Genomic DNA, 18959 nt, shown 5'->3' on the forward strand with positions numbered 1-18959 from the left:
TGCCAGGAGAGATCGTGATCACGTGAACTTCCCCCCAGTATTTGCCATGCCATAAACCGCTCTTACGTTATTTACGCTAGCCGCTACCGGCTGCGATTCCTTGAACGGTCCTAACTCACGCGCAACGACCAAGGATATGTCCCGAGTGTCCGGACCTTCGTCTTATTGCGGGCAGGCCGCCTCGAATGGGTCGTTCACGAGAGCCAGGCTTCAAGCAAAACGAGGAGGCCGAGCCGCCGAGGTTAATCTCACGCACCGCTCGGACTGCCTTCGCCGAATTTGAACAAAGCGCGGAATTTATTCCTGCAATGCCAGGAACAATTCGAGGAATGTTCCTGCAGGAATAAATTTAATAATGATTTAATTAGCATTCCTATGCGTGGTTATTCGCTCTCAGTCATGTCAGTGTGACTCGGTTACCTATGAATTCAAATGATTTCGCGGTATCGCCCGAAGGTTAAGAGCGGAAGCGGAGGGTGCGCGGCGTGCGCGCACGGATGAAGAATCGCGGCATACCACCGGCGAACGATACGATGCGGGTACCGCAACAGAACCGCCGGGCGTGTCCTGTTACAACGGTCCGCCGCGCGTTATCTTGCCGCGAAACATTAATAATAAAAGTTTTCGTTTATTGTCCCGCGAACGGCAAACTGAGCGCCGCTAGGGGTGGAGAGACACCGCTCTGGCGACGCTGCACAACTACAACTGCGGTTGCGCGCGCGTTTTGTCTTCGTCATGAATGCCCCCTTATCTTCGAGCGAGTCCATCATCGCGGGACGGTTTTGTCCCCGGGCGTGTTCCGCCGTAGGACTGTCTGCGAATTGTAAGGAGACAGGAAGCGCAGCGTCTGGACGTCCACCAGTCGGGAAATATTTCGAAACGTCGATCAGCGCCACGTCGAAACGAGGGTCGAGAGCAGCGGGTACGCGCGACATGGGAGAGAGGCTGCTGGTTGTTAACTAATGCGCCGATGCGCCTGTCTCCGTGTCTCTCCGGCGCTTCCTGCCGACGGTTTTGTCCCTCGCGTCCTCCCTCGCCTAAGTTGTCTGACGAGTATCGCCGCGTTTTGTCCGAACGTGCTTTTTGTCCGTGAACATGCGTTCAATCGACCGCATAAAAAAATAACAAAGAAACAGATTTCGCCTATTTCTCCCGGAGAACGCCTATTTTCCCGGACCTCGTCGTACTCTCGTCACAAACTGCGGTTTCATTTCTTTCCCCGTGTTTCCCCCAATTAACGTCGCTGCTCGATTTCACGTCCGTTCTGATCGACCGTAACAGACGGAGAAAGTGTAACTAGCGTGCATATCGAGCGCGTGTAAATGAGGGAGGAGATTAGTTACCCCGTAACGCGTCTCTCTCTGCTCGATCCGCAGCGCGACTGATCACGAGCTACGTTTCTCAGTTGACCACAGCTTCCCGTCGACCGTGCTTACCGCGTCCGGTAAAGGGACGCGATGTAAATCAGTCTAGCGGCCAGCCACCCACACTGGCCGCACATTAAGTTGCCTCGAGGTGCTTCTCTCCCTCGGGGGTAGAACGGTTCTCTAGTGCGAGCTTCTAACCAAAATCGCGCGCGCGGCACTGCGCGTGATTTCCGGCCACCGCAACGAGCAGATCTCGATGCATCTCGATTATGTCGAAATGCGACATGTTACAGTCCGCGCGCATTTATTTTGCAATTATAATATTACGCTTGAGAGCCGCGATCCGTTCGCGCTCTTTCATTGGACGAGTATCGCGGGGCACGTATGTGGCAGGAGAAAGCCGATCGATCGTTAAATTGGAGCCGGCTGCCGGGGACACTTACAAATTAGCCAATCAAGTTCTAATCCCTCCACGATTTACCCCAATCAGCCCGCATCCCGCCGCAAATACTTTAATCCGTCCATTAATCCTGCAAGATAAAAGTTTCCGGAGTAGTTACGGCCCCTTTGTCGTCGGCACGGTCAGCGGTATCGGTTCGAGGAGATCGGATCGAATGGCGAACGACAGCTATAGCCCTCGATTCCTATTATTAGTGAATAAGCGGTGATCGCGGAAGCTTCGAGCAGCTATCGTGGACCGACACAACGTGGGCGGAAAGATAAGCCGCGCTATCGGTACTAAGAAAGAATTCCCAAAGCTTCCTTTTATCCACGCACATTTTTATATAAACTAAACTCGCTCCTTTTTTCGATGCACTTATTTTTGTTCTCGCGAATTGAGCAAAAATTTCACGCTGCGCGAAGCTTTTCCCTCGAGGACGCATTCGCGTCTCCGCGTTGGGGCATCGGTATCTCTTCGGGGTGGCCATCTAGTTTATTTACGCGCGCCCGCTTTGCGGATCGAAAACCCAAAAAGGAGTAAAGCGGTTCCACGGGGAAGGGTGGAAGGAGAGCGGAGGTGCGAGCGTCGCTGGAATTTATACTCCGCGTCGTCGTGGCCGTCCCCGGGCAATTTTTTTTCAACCTCAACCTCGAGCAACCCCCGCGGTTCCCCCCTTTGCCAGTCCGACCCCTCGTCCCGTCTCACTCGCGCTACCCGGCTATACACAGAACGCTGGACAAACAACAATAAATACATTTTCCCAGGCCGGGTGGCAAACCCGGTGAGGGGTGGAACTTCCATGCGAGCACGTACGGGCATAGCTTAGCGTAATCTGACTGCACACCACCCCATTTCAGCCACCGACCCTCCGCGCCGGGACGCACGCAACCTCCGTCCCCTGATTCCCCTCGCTTCTCACCCCGTCGTTCCCATAGCTCTGTCAGGAGACTGCGAGCGCCCATGCCGTAGGGACAGAAACGACCGAGGGGGTGGGAAGGAGAGTGGTGGAGGCAGAAAAAAAAAGATAAATACAAGAGCCGACAACGCAGCGGGGAGTTAGGTGGCATCACCACCTGACGAAAGAATTCCGCGACCTGACCAGAATTTCATTAGCCGCGGTCTGGCAAAAGAGAGAGACGGAGAGAAGCAGGGTGGCGCGAGGGCAAGGGTGGAAAGAGGAGGGAGAGAATGGAGACGCGTCGGGCGCGTTTATCGGTGCGAAAGAGCTTGTTAAACGGCCCGTTTCACGGTACTACCTTTTCTTCTCGACGGTTGGTGGCGGCGAGGGGGTTGAAGCGGATGGAGATTTCGTGCGCGATGACGGCTTAAGGGAAGCGCGTCGTTATGGCAAGAACAAAAACAATTTTCGCCCAAGTGGTTGATATTGTTTCAGCCGGGATTCGCGGTTTATGCACCGTAAAGGAATAAAACAGCAAGTCCGATGGTACCGATGGCACGATAGCGTTATGTAGACCGCAAACGCGAGGCTCGGGGCGATAAAACGATAAGTCACGTGAGGATAGATCGTGTGAACCGTTTTCATTCATACTCGTCTACAAGTTTCATCATCGTGAGCAAACAATCGCGTGTTCCTCGTAAACTGGGATATACATGTAAAACACTGCAAGACTGCTTGAGTTTTTCAATAATGATTACAAGAACCTGTGCTCTACGCTCGTTTCCGATATGACCGCATAATTTTGCAGGGGAAGTCGGAGCGTACAAAGATTTATCTAAAATTGAATAAATTTCGTATCCAATTATGCGGAAAGCGCGCTTCCCGCATTCCCTGGTATCGCGGGATAAAAAGAAACATTCAAACACTGCAAGTCGCCTTGCCTTTTTGTAACGGAAGTTTAAGTACGCCGTTCTCAACGTATCTGGAATATCCCGACGGCCCCGGCCGTTCGGAATGCTAATGCGTGATTACGGCGGCCACGGTCGTAATACGCGAACTTTTTGTGCGGCTCACGTGTGACCCGGGGGCGCTTAAAACATCCCTTAAATTACCCCCATTAGCAAGGGTTGAACGCCGGGTAAACGAGGATTTCACTGGCGCTGTTACGCGAGATTTATTCCGTGGGAAATATTCCTTTCGGACGTTAAATTACGTCGTTATACTGGAGGCTCTTATTCCTCGCGGCCGACTAGTCGATCCAAGTATAAACTTAAGCCGATTTAGTAACGTATTGTACCGCTATCGCGCGTTTTCGCGAACGTATTAAACGTGAAATAACGAGCCGGCAGCGGGAAGTTATTGCGACGCAATGAAAACGACGATTCGAGTGGGCGACGATACGCAAACTCCTTCACTCAAGCATTATATGCTCATAATTATAGACACATGTGTAAAGCTGCTTTATGGTATTCTGGAAAAATGCGTAAACTGCCTTGCACGCGAATGAAGACCACATGACTCGACAATCATTTTCAAAGATGCGAAATACATACACCTAAAAGTATCAGAATTTTTGAGACATTTTTTTCATTTGTTAATGAATCGTCTTTAAAAACGTATTTTTCTGCACAAACTCGTACGCAACGTGTCTCAAAAAACTTCGCAGCATGAGATCTCATCTCGTTTTTCTCACGTGATTAACAGCAGGATCGAGACGTGGTTCGCGTCTTATCTCCCTAATTTCTCGGCGACCGTCCACCGTCGGCGACGCGCGGCGTCGGCACTCGGGGGTTGAGAGACGTTCTCGCGGGCGATTTACGGAATTTAAACAGCCCCCCGGGATAAGGAGCGGCGGCGGCTTGGCGTTGCGTGGCAGGTCGGATTAGCAGGTTGCCCCCGCATCGGAATAATTCCCCTCGTTCCCCAGCCTGCTCCCGTTCCCCCGACTCCGACTACCGGCACGGCCACCCCCGCCGTCAGCCCTCGGGGGTAGGTTACGTCCTTCCTGCGGGATAAAACAAAACAGCCAGCCGAGTATATTAATGCTCGGCTTAATGCGGCCCGCCTAATTAATGGACCGACTCTCCGGACGCGCGCCCGGCCACTCGCTCGTTCTAAAAGTAAGAGATAACGCCGCTGCAGAAGCATTATTAAAGACAAAAGCGCGACCGCGCCGCGCTCGTATCCCGGACGAGTGGAAATTTCGGTAAGCGCTTCCTGACGTAAGGGATTTTTCCCTCGCGGCGGTTGGGGACGAGATGGAGCTAAATGAGAGGAAAGGCGCGGCTTGCGACATGTCCGTTGAAACAAGTTACTCGAGATGAAGAAGATCAATTGATAGATCGAGAAATGTGCGTGATGCGCGCAGAGAGACTATTATTGCATAATCGTAAACGCAAATTCATTGTTTAAAGATCTTTCAAACAAGTACTCGTTAAGGCGATCACGCTTTCGACGTCAATGATACTTTGGTCGTAAATAGCGCAAGAATGAACGGGTTTCTTCGACGAGAAATAAATCTGCAGGGTAAGACGTTGCGCTTTTTGTGTCTCAAGGTGTTCCGGGGGTGGCACGCTGGGAGTGTCATGGATGCTGCAGGGGCGGAGCCTTGAGAGAGTTGCATCGAGAGACCGCTCGGCTGCGTCGATAAGCAGATCGCCCCCGCCCTACCGTCGTACCCTCGATTTTGCAGACGCGTTTGTTACAAGAAAAGCGTCGCTGAAATTCGCGGCGAATTGTTTCGAGCTGCCGAGTTCGAATTACGCAATGATCGCGCTCGCAAATTTAATGTCCCGAAACGTCAATCCGTGAACGACTTTTGAACTACGCCCTTTTTCTCCAGCTTTACCCTCTCGATCGTCGAGGGAGCAGACGGTCTCCTCGTGGTGCTTCCGTAATACCAACGCAATGATAATGACCACCGAGAGCGTAGCGGCGGGCAACGGCTTGGTCAAGGAGAGTCCGTACATCGACTCGTGGACAGGTTAGCGGTTCTCGAACGTGTAGCGGCTAATCGAATTATCGATGCTTTGAGGATCAGCGTCCGTGCATGATTCGATCACGTAGCTGATGAACAGTTCCGGCGGTCAGCGATGCGAGCCACTTTCGAAGGGAGCCTCTCGTTATGGACCCTTCCCGGTAACGTTTGAACGAGCCATTTCCGCCGTGCTCCGCTGGCTACTCGACGACAATAACTCCGGCCGAGTAATTAGTCGCGAAAACCGATCCCGACGTTGAAAAACCGATCGTTCAACGGCCGATGAGTGTGTGCGCGCGTGCACGGCGAATTTCACGCGACAGTAATCTCGTTGATACTATCGCGTTCGCTGTTACAGCTACGGAATCGCGAATGACGAAAAGGAGAAACGAGGGCGTTGAATCGGACTCGCGGGTGGGAATCCTCATTGATTCCGAAGTGATTAAGATCGATTCGCTAACGATAAAAGGACAGATGCTCTTTCCGATGCCGAGGCGAACCACACCCACCGCGGTGATGAAAACCGCGGTTAAATACAAAGTGGAAATTGAGCGCCAAGCTGGCTTAGCGGTCGAAGGTTTTCGAGGTCGTCGGCGGAATCCAGGTCGGCGTCCACAGGAATTTCTGCGGTGAAATTCCAGTGCACGTAACTCCAAATATTTCTGTTATCGTAGTTCGTACGGGGGATTTCGAGTTTCAAAGGAAACACTCTCGCCACTTCCGTTCGCGAGCAGTGACGTTTCCGCCGTCCGAGAGACTGACGTGCAACTACCCCAAGCAGGCGTACACCGGTCGTCACGCAGGAATTTCGTTAGCAACTTCGAGAAATATGCGTGGAGATATAATATACCTGTGCATATATAGATATTGCGTAATGCTGCATGGAGACGAGGTACGCGTGTACGAAACGTACGCACTCTTCACGCGCGCGGTAAAAAGTACGATTTTTAATCGAATTATCGCGGCGCGGTCCGCGAAAGACCAACATAAATTTAACATCGCGCCAATCGATATTACCTAGCGATTATTATGTGGGAAAGTTTATATGCGGGCGGATTTAATAGTTTGCATAATTTACCCCGCTAGTTAGTTATTCCATTAATCATTACCCCGTAGGTAGGTGTGTGCACACCCGCGAATAACAATCGTACTATTATTTATAACGTATTCAATTTATCGGTAACCCGCGGGCGGAGGTAAAGCGTGTAATCGATTCAACTCGATTAATTAACTCTCCCCCGCGTGTGCGATTGTAATCGTGGTGTGCCACGGTGTGCACGGAGGCGTCTCTCGTTACCGTAGACGAAAACTTTCCGCCGTTTGTGACTCGCAAAAAAAGCGCACGTCGCATTGTACATATGCGGGTCCGTCCGCCATTCACAAAGGCATTTAATTAGAAGCGCATCGGGAAACGGGGCATCATCCGGCATCTGGTTTTTGTCCCGACAATTTTCGCGTATCCGCGTACCAAGGCGATACGGATTTTTCATCCCCGTCGCCGTTAATAATTAACGGATCAAAGGCATCGTATTAATATTTGCCCCGAAGTCCCCGCGACCGCACGGAAGATATTAACCCGTGTAATATTGTGTCCATGCTAAGGGGAGAGGAGAGAGGACATACTGAAACCGCACAAACTTCGCTCATAGCATCCGCGGGTATGAGCTCGTAAATATACCGGGTGACTGGGATCGAACTTGGCGCAGTCAGCCGGTGGACATCGCCCGAGGAAAAAGACCGACCCGCTGATATTAATATTAAATGTTTCAAGTCGGTGCTTGCGGTCCGACGTGTTCTGATATGGGTTTCAGTATTTGATCTAATTGCACGTAGCGAAATCGCATCTGTCGAAAATTATTATCGCCGAGATGAAACAAATGCGTTTCCCTCGAACCGACGAGACATTTACGTCGTCGGTTTTCTTCATGGACCGTGTAATGTCAGTATGCTATTTTTATACGCTCAAGTGGACCACACCGTGGCTCTCCAGGGGGACATCTAATGTTTATCCAGAAGTGGACAGCGGTCGGCTACCCGAGTCGTTGGTTGTTTCGGAGCCGGTGGTGCTTAAACGCGCAATAAGTGGAGAGAGAGAGACAGAAGGGGTGGAGTGGGAGGGTCAAACTAATTCGATTCTAAACTCTGACCACATCGCGAGAAAGAGAGACCGTAGGATGGGACGCTCTGATGCGGGAGGGATCCGCGGAGGATGAGAAAGGCTACACACCCCGACCGAACGGGCTGGACACAGATGGCTCTAACCGCGCCGTTAAATTCTCAAGCAGTAACTCTAATTACTCATAGACAAGCCAACGTTCCTAGTACCAGATGCCGTTGAAACTTGTTAAAAGCACGCAAACGCGATTACTCATTCGATCCTATACAGTCGACAGCCGCAGCCGATCCGACCAGAAATAACAATTCCATGATAAACAGCTTCCAAGGTGATCATCTCATGAACTCAACTGCTCTTATCGACCTTGCGAATAGAGAACGAGAATCAAAAACTTACTTTGCCTTATTGTAAAATGCATGGTGACAAGATCAGTAATATGTTAAGATTGAGAAATTTTGATGTTTCGTTTTATGTGCCGAAAAAACTTGACTGCCTCATACGTAGAAGTAAGGATAAATTGGATCTTCATAATCAGACGCATCTTGTATATCAGATTAAGGGGGGAGCCTGCTTTAGAACGTTGAAAATAAGGTATAATTTTACGAATTTTTTTGGAGAAACTATACAGCGGATCATTATAAAACTTTGATGCATTTATTAGTACATGTTTAAAGATAAAAAAATTATTTTTTGATTTGAATATATCGCCTGTAGAAGTCGTCCTGGAGGCATTGTAAATTGGTGAGCATTCTCCTGCCCCCAAATTTCATCCAAACTGAAAAATTGAAATATTTTCTCGTCATTTATGAATTCCCATCGTCGATGAACCTTTAATATTCATAAAAACATTAAGTTAAACAATTATTTTTGCATGAAAAAGTTCAAAAACTTTGCCTAAAAATCGTACTTTTGTGTTCTAAGCTCCACCATTTTGGCACTTTTCAACTTTTTTCTTCTCTCTTTGGTTCATCGACGATGGGAATTCATAAATAACGAGAAGATATTTCAATTTTTCAGTTTAGACGAAATTTGGAGGCAGGAGAATGCTCACCAATTTGCTACGCCGGCGACGCGGCTGCACTAAGATTTCTCCAGGACGACCTCTACAAGCGATATATTCAAATCAAAAAATAATTTTTTTTATCTTTAAACATGTACTAATAAATGCATCAAAGTTTTATAATGATCCGCTGTACAGTTTCTCCAAAAACAATTCGTAAAATATACCTTATTTTCAGCGTTCTAAAGCAGGCTCCCCCCTTAATTCTATGGACTGTAATGCGTCGTATATTGGACAGACGAAGAGAAGTCTGGATACTAGGGTTAGTGAACACAGGCGCAATATTAATGGTTCATCTAAATATTACTCCGTTGTTTCTGACCATCGACTTTCACAACAGCATGATTTTGATTAATCCTAGAATGTTGCACAGAGAAAAACATTGGCGAAAAAGACAAGTTGCAGAGATGTTTTACACTAAGTTGTCTGACAATACTATAAATTTACAAACGGATACTGAAAGTTTGAACGTATATGATAATTTAATTCGGTCATTTGTCAGACTTGTTATTCTTTCGGTGTGTTCGTGTGATCTAGACGTACTGAGACACGTCTTACTTCCTCGAATATAACAATGTGAATGTGACTCTTTATTTATTCTTGTGAGTATCTCGGTTTTTTATTATTTTATTTGTATTTCTTTCTATTTCTATTGCAATATATTTTTCACTGTTTTTCAATGATTGTAGAATATTGTACTTGATAAGCACCACAATCCGTATGGTCGAAACGTCGTAGAATAAACATCATTATTGCTAGTAAAGTCGACTATAGTATTTTGTTTTGAGAGAATCAAAAAAATTATAAAAATTATAAAATTAAATTTGACGAGAAACTGCGCCTTCAATGTGTCGAGTGAAATATGAATGAGAAGAAAAGTGCATCTTGAAATTCAGACAGCTTTTCAAACTTCTGTTCTAGTTTCGTTCAATTTCTAGGATGGCAATCAAGCCCAGACTTCCGTTCTATGTTGCAGACGATAAAATGACTATGGATGGGAGCAAGAGCGAGCCGGGCAAGAACGGGGCCACTCAACAAGAATGCGCGGGTTGCGGAAAGGCGATTACAGAGAGGTAAGCGTACCGCTTACTTCGTTGCGTGACACAATGCCTCGTGTATATTTTATGCGCCACCCTGAAAGAACGCTGACCGTAAGGACGGTTCACTTAACGGTCGATCTTAACGTCTGTCTCTCTCCGGAGGTCGTCGGTACGCACGAATTGGGTTAAATACGTTTTTTTAATGAGAAGCGAGTCGCGCGCTGGACATGTCGTCTAAAATTGCAGGTTTAAATTTGAACAAAGATAGAAAGAGTGATGAATAATCAAGTATCCGAAAATTTATGACATCAATTATGAATTCATGTGCTAACCGTCAGCGGACGCAAGGTGAAACAAAATTAGATTTCAATCCAGATTCTTTTAATTCACTTTGCTTGCTATTTTTCGAAGAAAATTTCGCGGAGTTAAATCTTACATTCGCAGAAATGTAAAAATGCGTTTTTGCTATCTATTCGTGAAAATCAAGTAACAACAACATTGCGTTTCATAGTCACGCGTTTAGCAGTTACCGTAACAACAAGTAATTTGCATCTTCTGTTCAAACACCATCACTCGTAATTTCTGTGCATCAGATATCTCCTGAAGGCGTTGGACATGTACTGGCACGAGGACTGTTTGAAATGCGGATGCTGCGACTGCAGACTCGGCGAGGTTGGCTCGACGCTCTACACCAAAGCCAATCTTATTCTCTGCAAGAGAGACTATCTGCGGTATGTAGTAAACAAACAAGCCTATTTAATCGCTCGACCACTTTCTAGAGCCAGATCCTTCCTTCAGAAAGATCCTCGCAGATTCGATGGCATCGCGCGTCGAGTCAATAAACGCAGATAGATAGATTGATAAAGTGGGATGAAGAAGCCATGACGATAGGGAGGGGAGAGAAAATCGAGGAAAGCGCCGACAACAAATCGAATTTTACAGATGAGTTTCCCTTATTGAATACGCCCACATCCCATATAAACAAGCGAGAGCAAATAAACCGTGTTGAGATTACAAAGTCCCGAGGGAACGCGCACAGGTGGCGCGTCCGCACGAGGAAACGCACCGTCGAAACATTGTGGCCTTTATTAATGGCCCAATATTTGAAGATGGCATGTTCGTCGTGCCCGTGAGCTTATTGGTTCTCGTTGTGCGCGGGGCGAAACTTTCCGTCCGCTTTCGTCCGAACCCCGAGAACGACCTTTCTTATGTTACGGCGAAAGTCACGCCGATGTCCCGGTAACGTCTTACGGTATCATTCAATCGCGGATTTAACTTGGATGCTGTTGGCAAAGATGGAGCATTACGCTGCTTTCCTCTCTGTTTGGCAGACTTTTCGGAAGCACCGGTCACTGCGCAGCCTGCAGCAAAGTCATCCCAGCGTTCGAGATGGTGATGCGTGCGAGAACCAACGTCTACCATCTGGAATGCTTCGCTTGTCAGCAGTGCAATCACAGGTAGGCGAATGAAAATTTAATCCGACGATCTCGTTGTCCCACGTGAGAAGAGGAGACTCGAATTCAGGATTGGCCGTTTAATCGTACTCGATAATCGGCGAAACTGCAAGAAACGAATCCGGCTAGACGGGTAGGCTGCGATTCGCATCGCACCAAGAGGGTGTTCTCGCTTCCGCGAGTCCCTCCTCGGCTGCGCTATTATTTTATTAACAATAATGAAAGCCGGTAATTAAACATTCACACCCGGCGGCGCCGACGTCGGCAAAGTCGCTTGCTCGAGTATTCCTCGTGGCAGCTCATCCGTATAACAATTTAATTCGAGCCACCCCAGCCGCGCGCGCCTGGGGGTTTGCCTAACTTCTGCAGCACTTCGCAACACTTCGCTTACTTATTCACAACAACCGAGTTAAGCCGAGGCTCGTTCGAAAGCCTGGGATTCGTCGAGCCGAAACGCCTCGGCGGATCTGCCGAATGGAGATAATCGGTGCGCGAGGCTCTCGAGAGCCCGCAAAGTCACGCTTTTGCGAGTCCGCGGAGCGACGAGAGGAAGTTTCTTCATCTGCGCGCGTTTCTGCAAGACAAAGAGCCATTTTCTTCAAATCTCTCTTCAAGTTCTACAAATCCCTTTTTTTCGGACTTTACAGTCGATACCGGAACAGAATAGTGACACGATTGTCGAGACTTTTATTCGTGCAGGAGCTTAGAAAGTTCGCGAATAAATAGGCTCGTGCACGAGTAACTAATTTATTTGCTCCGGGTAAAATTAGGCGGTTGCTGTTCTCGCGACTTCCGCTCGCTGCGAACGACGCTCGGCTCCCCTAATTCGAGATTTCCGCGGAGGAGGATCAATGTCGTGGAACGAGAAGAATCCGCTCGACGTTTCCTCTGTTGACGGGCATAATTGACGCGAGAGCTTCCGACGTGGATGCGACGGAGAAGCATCCGGAGACACTCACGAGAAGAGAGAGAAAGAGCACAAAGGGAGAGATAGAGAGACGAGGGAAGTCAGAGTTGCGAACTATGCGAGCGACGTGTGGGTGCCTCGAGGTGCACGTCAGATGCAAATCATGCCGACTAATTTCTCGGAAAACTCACGGATCCGGAGGGAGAGAGAGCAGACCGAATATCCGCGGCGAGATACGTCCGAGCATAATAGCGTAGCGATAAAGCCGAATGGCTGAATTAATTATACCCTCGTGTCTTTGGTTGTCCGAAACAGTTCAACCATTCGGTGCTAACAAGCCTTTGGTCCAGCTTACCAAAAACGACCGTTTCACGTGTTGATAACCTTTTGGGAGTGTCGGCAATTAATATTTTTGCATATCGATATTAATACTTTATTTATTTAAATTAAATTTATGAAAAGCCCCGCGCGCGCGGGTATAGGCACACACTGCCGGCAGAAATGAAACAAATTCGCTTTGAAATTTCCTTTCTTTGAAAAGGCCCGAATAATACACGATCGTTTATTCAATTTATTTATTTAATTTAATAATCACAAGTTGGTCTCGGCGCGCATGACGGTGAAATGATTAAAATGTGCTAAAAGAGTTATATAATTTCGTGTTCTCCCCTCTTTCTCTCTCTTAGCGTAATTAATGGCAGAAGATTTTATTTATGATGCAATGTTATGCATCGTTATGCACGTGAGAAAATTTTGCAGATCGATCAAGTGCCGCATCAGTATCGGATAAATTACATCAGATTGGAATAGGAAACGCTCCTTTATACCATTTGACGGAGGTCGATGGCATTTCGCCGTATTTAATGTCACTCCTCGACATTTGCCCGACCTTTCTTGTACCCTACGGCTCTCCACCCTGAATTGACTCGGGCCACGAGACCGAAACACCAAAACCGTGCATCCACTGGAGGGAACGTGCAAGTTTCGTGTACGTTACATATGCCACTAACAAACGATTGACGGCACATTATTGGCGATACGTGTTATTCAATATCCTGATCTGATTCGAGAAAATGTATTAACTGTGCACGCCTGATTTCTTTTTTTAATAATTATTTTAAATATATTGGGTTGGCCAAAAAGTAATTGCGTTTTTTTTTATATAAATAAAAGGCGAATTTTTCATGGGAAACAAAAACTTTATTAAACAATATATTGTCCATTTTGTTTGATTATCTTTTGCCATTTTTCAGGCAACTTCATGATTCCGCGCTCAAAAAAGTTCTTATCTTTTTCAGCAAAAAACAATTCCAACAACGATTTGATATCCTCATCAGCAGTAAAGGTTTTACCGTTCAAGGCGTTTTGCAAAGAACGAAACAAATGGTAATCTGATGGTGCCAGGTCTGGCAAATATGGTGGATGTGGTAACACATCCCATCCAAGCTGCAACAATTTTTCACGAGTGACCAAACTTGTACGTGGTCTAGCGTTATCATGGTGAAACACAACACCTTTGCGATTCACCAATTCTCGACGTTTCTGTTTGATGGCATCATTTCATTTATCCAGTTGACGACAGTATACGTCTGAATTAATGGTTTGATTCCTTGCAAGCAGCTCAAAATACACAATACCTTTAAAGTCCCACCAGACTGACAGCATAATCTTTCTTTGGTGAATATCTGCTTTTCAAGTACTTTGAGCAGGTTCATCACGCTTGTTCCACGATCTTTTTCGTTTGACGTTGTGTAGACGATCGATTTTTCGTCGCCTGTTATCATACGTTTCAAAAATGGATCATTTTCCTCACGTTTCAAAAGAGAATCGCAGATGTCAATACGCTTAGTGAGATGAATTTCTTTCAGCTCATGTGCTACCCAAATATCGAGCTTACTAATGTATCCAAGTCGTTTTAAATGGTTTTCAACACTCGATTTCGATATGTTAAGATTCTCAGCAATCTCTCGTGTCGTTAAACGCGATTGGAATCGATCAGTGCCTTTATTTTGTCATCATCAATTTCGATTGGCCTTCCTGAGCGTGGTGCATCTTTCACATTAAAATCTCGAGATCGAAATTTAGTAAACGAATTTTGACACTGCCGCAGTTTTAAAGCATCTTTGCCATATACATCAGATAACTTTTTATGAGCTTGCACAGCGTTTTTCCCTTTTCGGAAGTAATAAAACAAAATATGAGGAAAATGTTCTTTTTGATTTTCCATTTTGAAATCGACGGCAAACAAACAATTGTTAACGAAATCGTGTACTTTCTTTTTCTAAAACAAGCTTGAACTGTGAGTTGTTAACCTACATAATGAATTTGCGGTTTAGAATGAAGTTAGTTACATTTCAAGACATGTATGTCCATCTATTGGAAAAAAACGCAATTACTTTTTGGCCAACCCAATAAATAGCGTGCTTTTAAAGCATCAACGTTCACGCCATATGGCGGAGCGATCAACCTGGCATCTTCAAGAAAAATTAATAATTTTAAAACAAGCAGTACATTAATTCGTACACATAATGACAAGAAGATGCCCTCCTGGAACGTGTCAACACAATCGTCGTCGGGCAAATAGTTAAGGGTTAACAAGTCTCGCGGAGAGTTTTCCCCGGTAGCGCGGGACTATCGAGCGGAGCCTTATGGCTTAAAGATACGTCGGCGAAAGTATACTTTCTTTCGCGGTCGATGGTAACGTGCAACCCTTAAGGCGAACCATTGGTTAGGGGTTGAAGCAGTTGACCGTACGCAAAGGCGGAAACGGATGTGGCCGTTGGGTCACGCGATCTCCACGAGCCGAGCATAAAACACCTGAGTTGTTTAATCATACGCTCCCAAGGCAGAAGTCGTAGCTCGAGAACTAAGGGCGAGACCACCCGGTTTCTTTCTCCCTTATCCCTGGACGGTCTCTCGAGTTTGCACCGCGACACGGAACTGCGGATTACTCATTGACGAGTGAACGTGCAAACGCGACGGTAATGGGTACCCTCGAAGCGAATTCCTTACTCATGATCACCGCTGAGAGAAAAATCAAGCATCAGCGATTACTGTTACACCATTTCTTGTTGATGTTCTTGTACGACAAAGCTCTATTGTAATTGTATAATAAAGTCTATGAAACATTTATTCATTTATATATTATTCTCTCAATGTATTGGAAAGTTACGGTTCACATTGACACATTATTTAATGCAGAAGAGGATAAAAGAGAGACAATAAATTCGAAAAACTATTATGGGATTCGCGCATGTCCCAAATGGTATTATGCAAAATGTGTTGTGACAGTATAATATAAATTAATAAATTTGTTCCCCCTCAACGCCGAAGTGATCCGACTCGTTGGGAGATCTTAAATTAAATATCGAGACTCCGAGAAGGCCCACACACGCGCGCGGATTGTTATTACGGGCCTGACGCTGCCCGTTGCGCAAAACGAGAAAATCGAGACTCACTCGAGATCTAACCGTGACATAGTGCGCACGAAGTGAGAAGGGCCCCCAAAAGTAGTCGGATCGCAGTTCACGATTGACTACAGGAGACGATTGTCACAAGTGACCAACCGAACAATGCACTGTATTAAACTGGAGAGAGAGACGTTTTTTACACACAATCGGTAACTATAAAACTCATTTTTCTTTGCCTGAAATATAAAATCAAATCTGTTCAAAATTATTGGGTCGTCCGGAAAGTTCGTGCCGATTTTGAAGGAAAATTCAAAGGCAACATTTTTTTATGTCGATAAATATTTATTGACTTATGTATGCACCGTTTTGTTTCACAACCTTTGTCCATCTTTCACGCAACTGGAAGATTCCATTCTCCCAGAACTTCTTAGGTTTCTCGGCGAAAAACTCCTCAAGGTGGTTTTTTATGTCGATCAAAGAGTTGAAGTTCTTGCCGCTAAGAGAATTTTGCACAGACCTAAATAAGTGAAAGTCTGAAGGTGCAATGTCTGGTGAATACGGTGGGTGAGGTAGCACATCCCAGCCAAACTCCAACAATTTTTGTCGGGTAGTCAAAGAAACATGAGGTCTGGCATTGTCCTGGTTGAACACAGACGCCCTTCCTATTAGCTAATTCTGGACGTTTTTCCTGAATCGCTGTCTTTAATTCGTCCAGTTGCGAGCAGTACTTATCTGCATTTATCGTATGGTTGTGTGGTAGGAGCTCATAATATAGGATTCCTTTCCAATCCCACCAGACACAGAGCATGACTTTTTTTGGATGAAGGCCGGCTTTCGGAGTGGTTAATGCTGGTTCATTTCGCTTACCCCAGGATCTTTTTCGTTCTACATTGTTGTAAATGATCCATTTTTCGTCACCCGTCACTAATTGCTTCTAAAATGGTACGTTTTCGTTGCGCTTGTACAGCGAGTCGCAGATGGAAATGCGATCCATTAAATTTTTTCGGCCAAATTATGCGGAACCCATACATCATAGCGACTTACGTAACCAAGCTTCACTACATGATCGTGGACAGTGGTTTTCGATATTTTCAGTATCTCTGCTAATTCACGTGTCGTGTAGCGCGGGTTATTCTCGATCAGTGTCTTGATTTGGTCATCATCAGTAGTAGAGGGTCTGCCCGAGCGTTCTTGGTCTTTAAGGTTAAAATCACCAGCTCTAAACTTAGCGAACCACTTACGTACGGTTCTTTCAGCTAAAGCGCCTTCTCCGTAAACAGAACATATCGAATTTGTTGCTTGTGAGGCATTTTGCCTTTCCGGTAATAGAAAAGCATCAAGTGTCTAAAATGTTCTTTGTTTTCTTCCATCTTGAAAAGAGTACAAAACTGACACGAATCAATTTATCTGAAACAACTTTTTTCCTAAAGATGCGTTGAAATGTCACCTTTAAGCATATGTATATAAATCGCATGTTTTCAATAACATTGATATATTCAGACATGTTCCAACGCCATCTATTAAAAATCGGCACGAACTTTCCGGACGACCCAATACATCTTATTGCGAAGTATCATATTCAAGGGTCATCCCAACCATGTATCCCCCCCTGAGCTACCGTTAGACAAATACCCTCTTTTACTGATTTTATAAAAATTAGTTGGCGCTCAACCTAAAGTTAAAATTAGAGCCCTGGCGGCTGTAGACCCGGCCGCGCTAGGTGAAGGCTTATATAAAACGCCTGTCTCAGTGTAAAAATGGAAAATTAACATTGCTAATGTAGTATCACTTCATCTACAACGGTATCATTATCAGCGTTGTTTTCTCAAACAATAATAGGAGGAACGCGAATCGAAACGCGTGCGATGAATTATAAAATCCCATCATACGGCATTAACGAAGCTCTTCCGCCTGTTTTCCCAGCGTGATTCTCGGCTAATATCTCACGGCAATCGAAACGTGCGGATAAAAAATATCAAATTTATACCCGTCCCCACGTTGGCGGCGAATATCTCTCGACCCTGCGCGCTGTTTAAAGCCGATGACGCACTTTGTGTGTGGCGTCGCGCGATTTCGAGACTCATCGCGGCTGCGTTTCGACCGGCAAATCCGTCGGAGGCTCAGCACACTGGAAACATCGACTGCGTTTGATTTAAAGTGTCACTCGCGCGCGAGAGCGCGCTCGGAGCGAAATACGCGAAACAAATGAAGAAATTGCTCGTCGTACTCGTTGACGTACGCAGGGTGGGGGGGGGGGTAGGGGGAGGGGAAGGGGGTGGAAATGTAAGCCCGAAATTTACCATATTTCCATGGCAAAAGTTCCGGCGACCGAAATCGGCTTTGGCGACACGATTGTCATCAGCATAATACAGTTAATGCATCGCAATAATTAATTAATAACCAACATGAGAGATACACACGCCACACGTTATTAGCTTGTCAAATAATTGTATCAATAATCATGCGTTGATAATTATTGCATAATGAAAAAGCGAATGAGCCTGTAAATCACGGCCGCGTCGGCGAGCCCGCAACATTTTCTGAAACGTAAAGTTTCGCGGGAGCGCGCGTTGGCGGTGGATTTTAATTAAATTCTACGATCTCTCCGCGCCGTGCGTCTGAAACGACCGCGACGTAAGACGTAAGACGCGACCGGCTTAAGCTCTTCCTCGACTTACGATCTCTGGCCTGAGGTAGCTTCGAGAGTCTCTCGCCTTTGTCTAACGAAAGCACGGCGGGCATTGTCGGACGACCGCTCGGTCTTCCCCGCTGCTGGGTGCAGCATTGTTCGTGCTTATATTGTATTTCGGCATTACGAGTTAGCCGGTTTAATTGTTATTGTTCCGCGGAGCTTATCGAACACGGTGCCCTGTTGCATTCCCACGCGAATCATCGCCCGGCATCGCAATTACTCCTAAATCACTAAACTCCCTTACCTGCACGAGAGCGAGCAGTTACACGTAACTTACGACATTGACACCGTTTATTGACTTTCCGATAGCGGCGCCGGCAGTTTGCTGCGTCGCGAATCGAGCGCGCCAAGCCCAACGATAAATCGTCTCTGGTGCATCAAATATCTCATAGTGATCTTCGACGATAATATGTGGCAACAAATTGCGACGCAGAGGGTGTGTGTATAACGCGTTGTCACTGTGACTCGATCGCTTGCTCGTTTGCTCGAATCCGTATCTCCGTCCAACCCTCTTATTACCCGAAAGCTTTCCCGGGTCGATCCTCGGGAATAAGGACAATGCAAAGTTAATTTCGTCTGACGATTCTCCCGAGGGT

The 18959-nt window shown here is 46.4% G+C and overlaps 1 protein-coding gene across 3 annotated transcripts in view; it reads left to right on the forward strand.

Annotated features, from left to right (window-relative positions):
* Nucleotides 1-18959, forward strand: part of LOC105280527 (LIM domain only protein 3) — a 79993-nt gene that overhangs the window by 34805 nt on the left and 26229 nt on the right. For 2 of the 3 annotated variants that reach the window (XM_011341136.3, XM_011341134.3), the window contains exons 2-4: nt 9782-9933; nt 10494-10631; nt 11232-11357. In XM_011341136.3, the coding sequence (XP_011339438.1) occupies nt 9800-9933; nt 10494-10631; nt 11232-11357 (398 nt within the window). In that variant the 5' untranslated portion in view covers nt 9782-9799. The remainder of the gene's footprint in view (nt 1-9781; nt 9934-10493; nt 10632-11231; nt 11358-18959) is intronic. The other variant, XM_011341135.3, reaches the window with a different exon arrangement.

This window comes from Ooceraea biroi, chromosome 12, assembly GCF_003672135.1.
Source record: "Ooceraea biroi isolate clonal line C1 chromosome 12, Obir_v5.4, whole genome shotgun sequence".
In the NCBI taxonomy this organism is placed as follows: Eukaryota; Metazoa; Arthropoda; class Insecta; order Hymenoptera; family Formicidae; genus Ooceraea; species Ooceraea biroi.